General features: G+C 53.6%; 1 protein-coding gene across 1 annotated transcript in view; it reads right to left on the reverse strand.

Moving 5' to 3' along the window:
* Dnah17 (dynein axonemal heavy chain 17) overlaps window positions 1-12,777 on the reverse strand; it is a 116,825-nt gene that overhangs the window by 76,891 nt on the left and 27,157 nt on the right. The window contains exons 17-25 of the mRNA XM_003464779.4: window positions 11,602-11,742; window positions 10,132-10,275; window positions 8,946-9,128; window positions 6,744-6,998; window positions 5,443-5,612; window positions 4,592-4,814; window positions 3,026-3,142; window positions 2,812-2,898; window positions 2,008-2,160 (exon numbers count right to left, since the gene is read on the reverse strand). Of these exons, the coding sequence (XP_003464827.2) occupies window positions 2,008-2,160; window positions 2,812-2,898; window positions 3,026-3,142; window positions 4,592-4,814; window positions 5,443-5,612; window positions 6,744-6,998; window positions 8,946-9,128; window positions 10,132-10,275; window positions 11,602-11,742 (1,473 nt within the window). The remainder of the gene's footprint in view (window positions 1-2,007; window positions 2,161-2,811; window positions 2,899-3,025; window positions 3,143-4,591; window positions 4,815-5,442; window positions 5,613-6,743; window positions 6,999-8,945; window positions 9,129-10,131; window positions 10,276-11,601; window positions 11,743-12,777) is intronic.

The following is a 12,777-nucleotide window of genomic DNA, read 5'->3' on the forward strand; positions in this document are numbered from 1 at the left end:
AAAAGAGAGGCAGAGAAAATAAACTGAAAACAACAAGAAGCCAGACTCATACCCGAACGTGTCAATAAAAGATGTAAACAGCCTAAATACACCAGTTAAATGACAGAGATTGAAAAGTGGTTGAAAAACATGATCCATTCTCTCTTCAAGACACTTCATATACAAATTTATAAAAATCAAAGAATGAAAGAAGATATACTGTGGCAGGTACTCATTAAAAACAATAAAAACGTAGAAGTTAATTCATTAATTTCTGATAACTTCAGGGAAAAGAAAATCATCAGGGACAAGAGCATCCTACAACAGAAACAAGCATCAGTTCATGGAAAAGCATAGCAAAACCAAACGTACATGCACCAGGGCTTCAAAGCACCAGGGGCAAAAGGTGAGGGAACTGAGAGGAGGAAGAAACATCCCAGGTGGAGGCGTCCACACCCACAGATGCGCTCAGTGGTTCATGGAATTGCAAGACTAGAAGTTAAAATTAAATTACTAATTAAACTTAGGACACGGAAGAGCTGGACAAGCACTTCCCCAAGACAGGACACACTCACCCTGGTGGTAAAACAAACCACTGTGAATTTAAAACAGTGGAAGCGCATATTAAAGAATCTTAACAAAGAAAAGTGGGAGGAATCACTCTATGGGGTACTAGACCCCAGGGGAGCCACAGTAATCAAGCCAGAGTGGTGTTGTGCAGGAAGGGATGCAAAAATCCCAGAGGCAGGGTACGGACACCCCCACACACACAGATGTGCCTGACCGCTGCTGGACAAAGGCCCAAATGCAATTCAGAGGAGGAAGAATGGCTTTTTAGACAAACAACACTTGAGAAAATCCGACATCTGTAAGTGAGAAAGTGAATCCCGACTCAAACTTCACTCCTCACATAAAATTAGCTAGAAATGTAACACAGAACACCATGAAACTTATTTATTTATTTGGTACTGGGAATCAAACTCATGGCCCAGTGCTTGCCAGGCAGGTGCTGTGCCACCCAGTTACATCCCCAGCTATGAAACTTTTGGAATAAAGTGGGGTGGCACACACCTGTAATCCCAGCACTCAGGAGGCTGAGGCAGGAGGATCACTGTGAGTCTGAGGCCAGCTGGGTTACATACATAGTAAGTTCAAAGCCAGCCTAAACTACACAGTGAGACTGTCTCAAAAAATAAAAAATAGGACTGGAGATTTAGTTCAGCGGCATAAGCACCTGCCTGGCAAGCACAAGGTCATGAGTTCGATCCCCAGTACCAAAAAAAAAAATAAATAAATAAACAGAATAAAACCTAGCAGAAAATTTTTGGCATCTAACAAAGAGTTCTTGGACTTAATGACAAATGCATGGTCTCTAAGAGGAAAAGTTGATAAAATGGATTTCACCAAAATTAAAAGCTTTCACCCAGCAAAAAAAATTTGGCAAGATGATGCAAAGACAAGCTGCAGACTGTGGGAAATATCCCCAAATGGTATGTCTCTCCAAAGACAAGTTTCTAGATGAATGAAGAACTCTCAAATCTCAACAGTAAAGAACAAAGAAGTCCAATCGGACGGCAGCAGAAGACACGAGCAGACATTTCTCCGGGAGGGTACAGAGCTGTCCCGGAAGCCCAGGACAGCGCTCAGGCTGGGCCGTGAGCGGGCAGCACAGATCAGAGCCACCAGCGCCCTCCTAGGTAACTGTGTGTGCTGTGGTCTGGTGCTGATGTCCCTCCCGAATGGCACTGGAGTCCTCACTCCAAGGTAATGACATGAGGCTGGGGCTTTGCAGGGTGACCGGTCAGAGGGTGGGGCCCCTGAATGGGACAGGTGGCCCTGCAAAGGGGACGAGATGGGAGAGAGAATGGAGCAGCAGGAGAGGCTGCAGATGGGAGGTGAGACAACAGCCCACACGGAGAGCGAGGGCCATGGAGACCCTGTAGGATGACCCCGGCCCCCGGCCCCACGGGAGGTCCTGACACAGCCCCCGCACCCCGTGCCCGCAGGCCCCAGCGAGCCCCAACTCACCATGACGATCATGTCCCAGAGCTCCTTGAGCAGGCCCACCTCCCTGCGGCATGCTTTGAGCTGCCTATAGTCGGGCACCGTGACCTCAAACAGGCTGCCGGACTTGCACAGCGCCTCCATGACCTTCTCCATGGCGTGGATGCTCTGCTGTTGCTGGGGTCAGAGGAGTCAGAGGGCTGTCAGCAGGTGCCCCCTTCAGGCTCATACGCTCCTCCCGCCCTTCTGCTCCCTCCCCTCTGTCAGGCCCTGTGAACCTTTTTTATCTAGCCCTTCTTACACGACACAGCCCTTCTTGCCCCCTCTGCCTGGGTGTCCACTAGCTCTGGGGCTCTGTAGGCTCTGTAGGTTCTGGCCTGAAGCTGACTCTAATGGCCAGCTCAGACGCCTCACTTCCTGCCGGGATTTATCTCCCAATTCCTAGCATTTCCCCCACTTCCATAGTATATTTTTATCTTATTAAAAATGGCATAAACATGCTGGGTTGCTCTGAAAACAAGAGAATCTAGACAGGCAAAGAAGAGAGGGGGAAAAGGTCACCCTAAATCCCATCACTAGGAGTCAGCCACTAGGAGCAGAGCTGGGTACAAGTGAGGAGGAGCTGGGCTGAAGGACACAGGTGCCGGAGACTGGCAGGGTGTCCCTATGGGTCATGTGACAGAGGGGGGGGGCTTGTACCTGCATGTTCACGTCTACTCATGTGCACATGTGTGGCCTTGCACCAGACCCATCTCAGAATAATAGCTTGAGAAAAGACCCTCAAGCAGCGGGTGCCCGCCCCTCCCTAGCCCAGCCTCCTGGAAGTACCTTATTCAGGGACTCGTAGGGGTTGGGGTCGCTGAAGGAGAACGGGGCCTCCCGCCGGAAGTTCTCCCGGAACTCGTGCTGCTTGAGCTGCGAGAGAGCAAGGACAGAGCTGCAGCTGCACCAGGCAGCGGCACAGGCCCTCCCGAGCCCCAGCACCCAAGGGTGCTGCAGCCCCCGAGCTGCTTCCCACCACCACCCTGCCCAGGCTGGGTACCTCAAATTGCTGACATTTCCGCCGCAGGATGTTGACCTCATTGGCCTGGAGAGGAGCCACGTTCTGCTTCACCTGGATGGCCAGTTTCTTGGTGTTTGTCCACTGTTCAGGCAGCTCCTGTGGAAGGCAGAGGCAGGGAGGTCTCTTTGCAAAACTTTTCCTTTTTAAAAAAACTTTCTGCTGTGAAATAACCGCAGACTCGGAGGAGACTGCAAAAATAGCACAAGGCACCCTGTGAGCCCCTGCCCAGCAGCCTGCAGTGGTCAGCCAGAAAGCGAGGACATAAGCTTCTACTAAGCGGGTGGTAGGACTCCTTGCCTCACATGTTTTCAAACCTGAATCCACCCATCTGTGTCCATGTGTGCACATGTGTGTAGATGTGTAGATTCCTACACAATTCCATCCGAGGTAGAGATCTGTGTAACCACCACCATCAAGGCAAGGACCTGGCCATCACCCGCCATGATCCCTCCTGTCCCCTGCAGCCATTATCCTGTCTTTCTTTTCTATTATTTTGTCCCTTCTAACCACTGGATGCATTTCTTTATTTTCCAAGTTCTCTAAGAGTGGGCAAATATTGTAGTTACTGTCACAAAATAGCAAGCAGACAAACAAATCATGGGCCATGAGCTCTTTGCCTGCAGGCAGAGCTGTTTCTATTTCTTCTAGGTTGGCCGCCCTCACAGTCCATCTGCACTAGCCGCCCTCGTATCTCTTCTTAACCCCCCCCCCCGTAACCTTTGCATGCCCAGGCAGCCCCTTGGGACTGGCCACACCCTTCAGATCCTCCGGCCTCTGCTGGACCTTGGGAGGTTGTGGTGTAGGTGCAAGCCCTGTTGTTTAGTGTCCCCACCCAGCAGGCTCCACAGTGAGCATGCACAGTGTGGGGCTTCCCTGGCCACCAGCCCTGCAAGCCCACAAGCCTGCTGGCTTCGTTCCCCCTTGGCACCCGGGCTGGAAGCCTAACACTGGTTGGAGCTGGTGCCTGTGGGTGGTGGAGTGGCCTGGTATGAAGGGGCCCAGGGGAGGAGGGAGGTGAGCAGATGGTTTCAGGTTTCTCGATAGAAACTCCAGGACCAGATAGATACAGGCAGCGGTGACCCCTGAAGGTGGCTGGGCACTGGCTGTAGGAGACCTGTTCTATGTTCTGCCAGCTCCAGCCCGGCCAAGCATACCTATCTATCACCTCTGGTACCAAAGCAGACAGAGTCTCAGCAGCAAAGTGCCCAGCACAGGTGGCCTCTCACCCCTCATTCCCCAAGCCCCACCTCCAGGCTCTGCTCTGACCTCTGCTCCCTCCCTGAGTCCCGGAGGCTTTTGTGCACATAAAGAAATTTATAACCCAACAACCAAACAATCCGATGGGACTTTTCCAGATGTGGGCCTTCGGGGCCTGGTCCTTCCCAAAGCCTCCTTTCCCTGCCTTGCTGCCCACAGGGACCCGGCATCCAGCAGGAGTCATGCCTGCAGCATCTCCACCTCATGCTGTGACGGTCTGCTCTGCTGACCACATGGACTCTGCACCCCTCCTCACAGCCTGTGCCTGCAGCCTGCAGGTGGCCCTACCTGCAGTTTCAGGAAGGTCTCCTCCGGCAGATCTTCCCCATAGGACTTGAGCAGCTCGATGGTCTGCTTCAGGGGCTCGAACATGCTGTCTGTAGCCACCTGCCTCTCCTTGACCTTCATCAGGTGTCCCATCACCGCCACCAGGCCATCGTAGTCCCCCTCTTTGAGTGGCTTGGTCAGGCCCATCCTGGTCACTTTCATGAAGGCTTCCAGGTCGGTGAGGCTGAGGGACAAAGGGGCCTCTGTGATAGGCCCTGTCCTCTGGCCACACCTCCACAGAGCCAGGGTGGGGTCACCCAGAGAAGGTGGACAGTTGGGGGCACCACCAACTCGCACTCCAGGCTCCGCCCCGGGAGGGTCAGCCACCGTCTGCCTGCTGCCCCATCCAGCTCACCTAGCCGTGCTCCCCCTGCCACCTCCAAGCTCAAACTGGTCCATGAATGCCAGCTCAGGTCACAGCTCAGAGAGGTCTTTCTTAGCCGCCCAGATGGACACAGCTGGGTGCCACCCACCTGGCACTGTGCCCAGAACAGCCCTGACCGCTCTCTTTCACTGTGTGGTTACAGTCCACATTTCAGTGCCAGCGTCCCCTACCAGACCCCAGGTCCCCAGGGTATGCACAGCATCTGGCTCCTGGACACAGTGCTCAGTAAACAGGGATGAGGTGAAGGAATAGAGCATGAGCTCACAGCCAGCTGACACCTCCCGCCGGAAGGTCAAAGTCTGCCCTTCACCCTGCCCCTGCCGTGGGGGAGACGCACCAGGAGGCCGCAAACCCAAGTGTTCACCCCATTCACCGCCTGGGTCTGGCCCTGGGGCCGTGGCCAGCGTGGGAGGCGGGGCAGCCGCACCTGTTGACCACGTGGTCGCTCAGGTGCCGCTTGAACATGAAGCTCCAGCGCTTGATGGTGCTGAGCAGGGCCTGCTTGAAGGGACGGCAGTCGCACTGCAGCCAGCCGAGGAAGACCCGCGTGTTCTCGCACTGAGACACCTCCTCGTACAGCTTCTCGTAGGAGTCGATCTGGGGCGCAGAGTGGGCGCCCGTCAGGGTCTGCATGCCAGGGGCCGCATGCCCCTTTCCCTGGCTGGCATCGCGGGGTCTGGAGGTTTTCCAGGGGTCCCGCTGGCCCCAGGTCTGTACCCAAAAGGGGAAGTGCCACAAGGGGTGGAGAATCCGCCACTGCCAGCGGGACTCCTGGAGCTGGCCAGGGAGGCTGAATGACCATGGTCACCGGCTCCCAAAGGACCCCCTTAGCTCTCCTGCTGTGACTTCCTGGCCACTCCTACCCCTGTGCAGAATGTCCGGGGGCTTTTTCTCACCATGCCTTGGGTAAGCAAAGTGGAGGGGTCTGTGTGAAGTCTGCCCAGCTGTTCCCTGTGTCCAGACGCTCTGACCCCGCAGGATCACCCCTCCCAGATGGGCTGCTCCCCAAGGGGGGCAGGTGACTTGCCCACAGGACTTGTCCCTGCGTACACACGCTGCTCAACCAGGAACTGTGCCTCCAGCCACCGCCACCTTGTGGGGGTCCCTGGCTTCATATTCAGGATCAACACTTCCCTATCTGGGTTACCCCTGTGAACCTCTGAGCTGGACCCCTGGACAGCTCAGGATAGCCCTGTGGTCCAGGGCCTGCTAAGCCACACACACCACTCAGTTCACAGTGCTATCCATTTCTCCCCAAGGGATGCATGTGTGGCCTGCTCCCTCTGCCTCCTGACTGGCCTGGGGGGAGGCTCCCGGGAAGCCCTGTGTGGGTGACATGTCCCTCCTCTCTGGAACTGAGGAATAAACAAGGTTCTCAGTGGTTGCTGTCTCCAGCCTGTTGGCCTCAGTTGGCCCAAATAATAATAAAACTTACATTTTAGGTCACTTCACCCGACTGTGTTTTTGTTTTGTTTTTGCCATGCCTGGGATTGAACCCAGGTCCTTCACACCACGCTACAACCCCAGCTCTTTTTAATTTTTATTTTGACACAAAGCCATAGTAAACTAAATTGTCCAGGCTGGGCTCAAACTCAACAATGCTCCTGCCTCAGCCTCCAACAAGTCTGGGATTCCTTGTGTGAAATACCACCCTTGCCTATGCCTGGACTTTACAGGAAATGGGGGGCTCAGGTGGTAGGGAGGCCGGTGGGCGAAGGGGACATCTACCTGCTGCTGGAACTGAGCGAGGGTGGGTGGCGTCTTGGGTACGGTGTCATGTGTCAGGGTGTCCAGTTCCTCCTGGGTGGGTGGGTGGCCGAAGATCAGGAAGTTCTTCATGGACTCCTGCAGGTCATCCATCCAGAGGTAGGCATACCGCTCGAAAGAGTCCTGGTACTCCTCAACCTCCTTCATGGTGTTGATGACCAGGCTGGACACCTCCTCTCTCATCTCTATGAGATCGGTTCTGTCTTCCAGATCTACCTGAAAGTGTGGAAAGAAGCCAGCAGGGGAGAATGCAGACTGCATTCATGACCTAGGCTTCTTCCCTCCGCTTTGGGGAGCAGCGCTCTGATGGTAGGAATGTGGCTAAGCCTCTGAGGAGGGACGCTGAGAATCTGCCACTTGGCAATGTTCCAGGAGATTTGCTGAATGTGGCTTTTGCCTTCTGTGGCTTTCTAGGGGGACCTGCATCCACTGTGGCCTCTGCTTGAGGTCTCCATCCTCTGACCCCCAACTCTCCTGCACTCCTGAGTTCCCACTGGAATCCGCTGTGGGTCCTCTGCCACATGCTGCCATGGTAGGGCTGCTGGGAAGTGGCCTAGGGTCCGGCTCCCTGGGTAGCAGACACTGTCATCGTCCTCCACTGCTTGGTAACATGAAGACTTGGGAGTGTCTGCCAGGAGCTCTGGGGAGACCCTTGGCCATGAGCCCCGCCACTCCAGAACATCCTGCCTGGGTGCCTTTGAGACTGTGCATGTGTGTGTGTGTGTGTGTGTGCGTGCACGCGCGCGCACACACACACACAGACAGATGCACCAAGAGTGTGCCTATGGGGGTTCTGTCCACAACACCTGTGGGGATTGGGGACACTCAGGAGTGAAAGCAGCCTTCCACCCAGACTCTGGGGGCACCTGTTTGTCTCATGTCTGGAAGGCTGGTGGCAAATTTCCAAAACCTGGACAGCTTGCTTCGTGCACCGGAGCCTGGTGTGCCATCTTTTCAACGCTTGGAAAGTACAAGCCACCTCCTCTGTCTGACTCACCCTGAAAATCCCCGGCCTTCAGGAGCCGCTCCCATGGCCGTGCATCTCACAAGCTACCCTTGACCTCCCAGGAGGACGCTCTCTTCTCCTGTGTCCTTACTACATGTGCAAATGTGCAATGCACATAAGCAAATGTGCACGAGTACACACACAGGTATGCACACGCATGCAGATACAAACCTTATTCACACACAAACACACATAACTTCCCACACATGCAAAGGCGCATACACAGGGGCATGTACACCTTCCTCTTCCTGACAGTACAGAGCACTTGCTGTAACATTTGTTGTAACCCATGCCCATTGTAGGAAAATTCACAAATATACGAAACAACAATCCCCACTTACACCCCCATCCACCCTCCTGGGCCCCAGCTTCCCTGCCACAAGGAAGCCTTCAACAGTTTGGAACATATGCATGTAGAGAAAGATGTTTTGTTGGCTTAAACAAATAAACTCACATCCTAAACCAGTGGTGCCAAATCTGTGGCACCCGTGCCACAGCCAACTGTTTGTTAGCACTGAAAGCCCAAAACGGTTTGCCATCACTGCTCAAAATATTGTTCTGTAACTTGCTAAGACGTTTGGTGACATGTCACATCTTTCCACCTCTGGCTCTGACTTCATAGGAATGGCCCAGAATCTGTCAAACAGCTCCCCTCAGTGACGGAAGACTTCGCTTCTGATTTTTTTTACAGCTATACAAACGCTCTGATCCATGTACCTGCTGCCGCCTTTCTTCTGCCGAGCTAACTTTCAAGAGACTTCTGCACCCCAGTTTCACGAACTTGAAGTGGATGGGTGCGGAAGACAGGCAAGGAAATATTTACTTGTTCAAAGACCAGAGTGTGGTGAGAACCCCAGGTTTAAATGACGGACAGGACAGAGAAAGCCATCAGGAAGAAGGGCCTGACCAACTCCTGGCACCCTGTTGGGGCTGAAAGCTAGGCAGGCTGGCACGGAGAGGCCCCCTGATGCAGGACAGATTCCGAAAGGAAGGAGAGCAAGGGGCTTATGGTCCTCAGTGCTCTTCAGCACATTCGGAACCACTGCAGCTAACGCGTCCCGAACCAGGGTTTGCCGAATGTGAAGGCAGTTCTGAGCCACAAAGCAGCTGGGGCTCACGTGCGGAAGTGGGCAGGGTGGCACTAAGCCAGGACTGACCTTGTAGTTCATCTTGCCCTTGGCCAGCCTGGGGATTAGCCTGGCTACGTTGTAGATATCATTGATCAGGCCCTCGATCAGGGCCAGGAGGCCAAAATCCGAGCCCATCTCCAGCGACGGGTGGAAGGTCAGGCCTTCCTCATTTAGCTCCATGCGGATCTCGAACAGGGGCGCAATGCTTTCCTGAAACAAGCCGTCACCACATCAGTGCTGATGCCCGGGTCAAGCATTTCCCAACACCTAGCCTGTCCACTCTAAGACCTTCCTTGGTGCAGCTGCAGATTTGGGGTCCGTGCTCCTCGGTGGCCCCCCACCTGAGCCATCCATCTGGGGCCCAGGGCTGGAGGAGCGGGCCATGGCCGGAAAGGCAGTGTCTGGGGAGATGGGTTTCTAAGCCCACTGCTGCTAGTAACCTACTAGATGGCCACACACAGCTCCCTAACCTCCCAGGGCCACAAAACAAGGCTTGTTACTTTCTACAATGGAGGCAGCGGAGGCCCCAGCTCTCCATGCTGTTATGAACAACACAGCATAAACGAACCTAGAACATATGAACCGTGTACAGCAGCTGGTCACCTGTATGACCAGCCGCCGGGTCCTTTGGGTGTATGGTCACTACCCATCTGCTCCTGGATGCCCCTGGTGAAGCCATGAGGCTGGGGACCCTGGCCCTGCCTGTAGGGTGTTGGGATAGAGGTTACCCCCCCAGGCCTCTTCCCAGCATGTCAGTGATAGTCACACTGTGTGCCAGCCCCATGGGTGGCCATTCGGTTCCTACTGTGGCCACCAGTCACTTGGGAGTAATGTAATGAAAAGGACTCAGGTTTGGGGGGGGGGGAGCATCCTCTGGGAGAACCCTGGGGACATATCTTGGTGGCATGCATCAGCATATCCTCTTGGTGACCCATTAATGCGTCTGCTCAGCCCGACAGTGGCTGGTGCTGCTGCCAAGCTGCCCTACCCCTGCCCCAATGCACTGGGGACCATGGTGCTTGTATCACGTCACCCAGCAGCAAGCCAGGTAGGTCTGTGCTCTCAGATCTGCTGAGGTTCACCACCACTACTCCAGGTAATAAATCTCTCTAATTGTAAAATGAACCAGGAAGCTCCCAGCTAGATCCCAGCCCCGAGCTTACTGTATGTTTCTAATTCACGCACACGCAGTTACTTCACACAGATAACTTACATCTACGACCATGTTGCTGATGAGGTAATTGAGAGATTTGCGAATGAATTGGTCAAACTCCTCCAAGACCATGTTGTCGAGGTAGTTGACATAACCTTTCCAGGGCTGGCTGGCTGTGTCTGCTCTGAACAGTTCTGCATTCTCCTGCAAACAGAAGCACAGGGCTGGTGGCTGTTGCACTGGCTCACTGGTGGGTAGGGTTCTGGGGAGGTGGGCAGGTGACTGAATGAAAGGTTAGGTGGTCGGGTGAAGGGGTGTGTGAGTGGATGGATGCATGGCTGGATGGATGGCTGGATGGATGGATGGATGGATGCATGGCTCTGTAGACCACTGAGTGCCACAGAGAAACATGAGAACAAACATGACTCAGTCCATGATTTCAGGTAATTATAATAGAAGCAGGAAGACACAGGCTCAAATAACATTAGCATCAAGCTGGGTTTGATCACACCTGTGATCCCAGCACTCGGGAGGCTGAGCCAGGAGGATCACTGCAAGTTCGAGACCAGCCTGGGCTACAAAGTGAGTTCAAAGCTGACCTGAACTGCATAGTGAGACCCTGTCCCAAACAAAACAAAACAACGAATGAAATAACTTTAGTGTAAGGAAGAAATGGCTGGAATGACCGTCACGAGGTAGATGAAGGTGGTAACAAAGCCTGGCACGGAAGCAGGGCCGTCTCGTCGAATCTGGGAAAGGGATGGCTCACAGACCTCAGCCCCAGGGCTCCCGCTCCTTGCTGCTCAGCCGCACCCCTCTTGCCCTGCCTCCCTGCCTGCCCTTTGGTTAAGTTCCTGGTGTCCATATCCTTTCCTGACCTAAAAGCAAATTTCCTGTGTCTAAGAGTAGAAACGAAAACACTGGTGCGCTCTTCTGAGGAGCACATTTACAGTGTGGCATCTGTAGTTACTGAGACCTTGTGGCACCACGGCAAGTGAGGGGGGAGGGACCGTGGGGCACGAGCCACCCTGGTTTTGGTGCAGTTGAGCCACTCCACTGGGGCAGCGATCTTGAGAGCAGTGAGGTGACCGGAAGAAGAACCGGTGCCCCTGGCCAGCGTAAGGCCCCATGTCCACACCACTGCACACCACGCACTAGAAACCCCGAGCGGCCCCAAATGTGTCTTGAGCTCCAGCATTTCGCCTTCCCAGGCTGATGCAAAGCCTTGCCTTGCACATCCTCCTCTGAGATGAGCTGGAATGCTAGGGCGCCAGTGCTCATCCTCCCTCGGCAGGAGACCCCACAGGCAGCGGAGACGGGGACCCCACCCACTGTGGAGGCTCCAGGCAGCCATGTGGTCAGCCTATTGCACTGTATCCATCAGAACCTGTCGGCCATGGCACAGCACATGGGCACATGCTGGTGTGACCGCTAAAAAATCTGTCACTCAGCATTTTTCTAAGCTGTGCAGTACTGCCTTTTCCAGGAAGAGCCAGCGGACTCCCAGTGGACCTGCCGGGCTGTCCTTACCGCCACCATGGCCTGGATCTTCATGCCCGCCTCCTTGACGGCTGTGTAGCGCTTGTTCAGATTGACTATCCTGCCGTCCAGGTCTAACAGGGCCTCTTTCTTGTTGTCCTTTCTTTCAAACAGAGGGTTGGCTGACCAGTCCTGGAGGAAGACACAAGGGCGAGGACAGTGGTTTTAGGGAGAGTGTGATTGGTGTCACTTCCTTTCAGTCCTCTGCCCTGCTTATCTGAGACTGGAGATTGGCCCTCTGTGATCTGCGCCCCTCTGGGGCCCTAGGGATCCTTGCTTATACTAACTTTCTGAGAAAATTACTTGAGGGAACATTCCATTCAAATGGAAACCGAATCAGAATAAACAATGGTGGCGAGCAACGGTTTTTATCTCCTATTTGGTATCACAGTGGATACTGATGAAATGCGTGAGAGCTATCACACAGAAAAGTGTCACACTGAAAATGCTCAGGATTCTTGGACTAGGAGAAGTGCACCCCGATGCAAATGTCAGTATGTGGTAATTCAGAAGTTCTAAATCATCTAAGTTGAAATTGGAAGCTCTAAAAGGGTACAGAATCTGAAGTCCTGTTTCAGTGAAGGCCACTGGGGCACCAAATCAGAGCAAGCCTAGAGATGTCATAATGGTTTGAGTTTGTGAGGTTGGTAGAGAAATACAGTTTAAACACACTCATTTTAAAAATAAAAAGATTTACTAAGGTGGTGTTGCAAATAATGGAAAGGAGCTTTTTTTCTTTTTGAGACAAGGTCTCGCCACGTAGTTCAGGCTGGCCTTGAGCTCACTTTGAAACCTCAGCTGGTCTCGAACTTGCAACAGTCCTCCTGCCTCGGCCTCCCGAGTGCTGGGATTATGAAAGGGGGATTTTTAAGACTTCCTTTTGGAAAAATGAGTTGAGTTTTGGCTGAGATTGTATTAAATCCACATATCAGTTTTGGAAATATGGCCATTTACAATCCTAAACTTCATACGGGATCGAGGAGACCCAGGAGAGCAAAAGCAATCGTAGGCAGAAACAGCAAAGCAGGAGGCAGCAGCATCCTGGACGTGAGGTTATGCTGCAAAGCTACTGTGATAAAAATACCAGGTGCTGGCACCAGAGCAGGTGTAAGGGGCAACGGAACAGAACAGAGGCTGCAGACACAGCTCGCAGGCATCTCAACCGTC

Source organism: Cavia porcellus, unplaced genomic scaffold (assembly GCF_034190915.1).
Source record: "Cavia porcellus strain 051 isolate PalLab524CR breed Dunkin Hartley unplaced genomic scaffold, mCavPor4.1 scaffold_32, whole genome shotgun sequence".
NCBI classification, from domain to species: domain Eukaryota; kingdom Metazoa; phylum Chordata; class Mammalia; order Rodentia; family Caviidae; genus Cavia; species Cavia porcellus.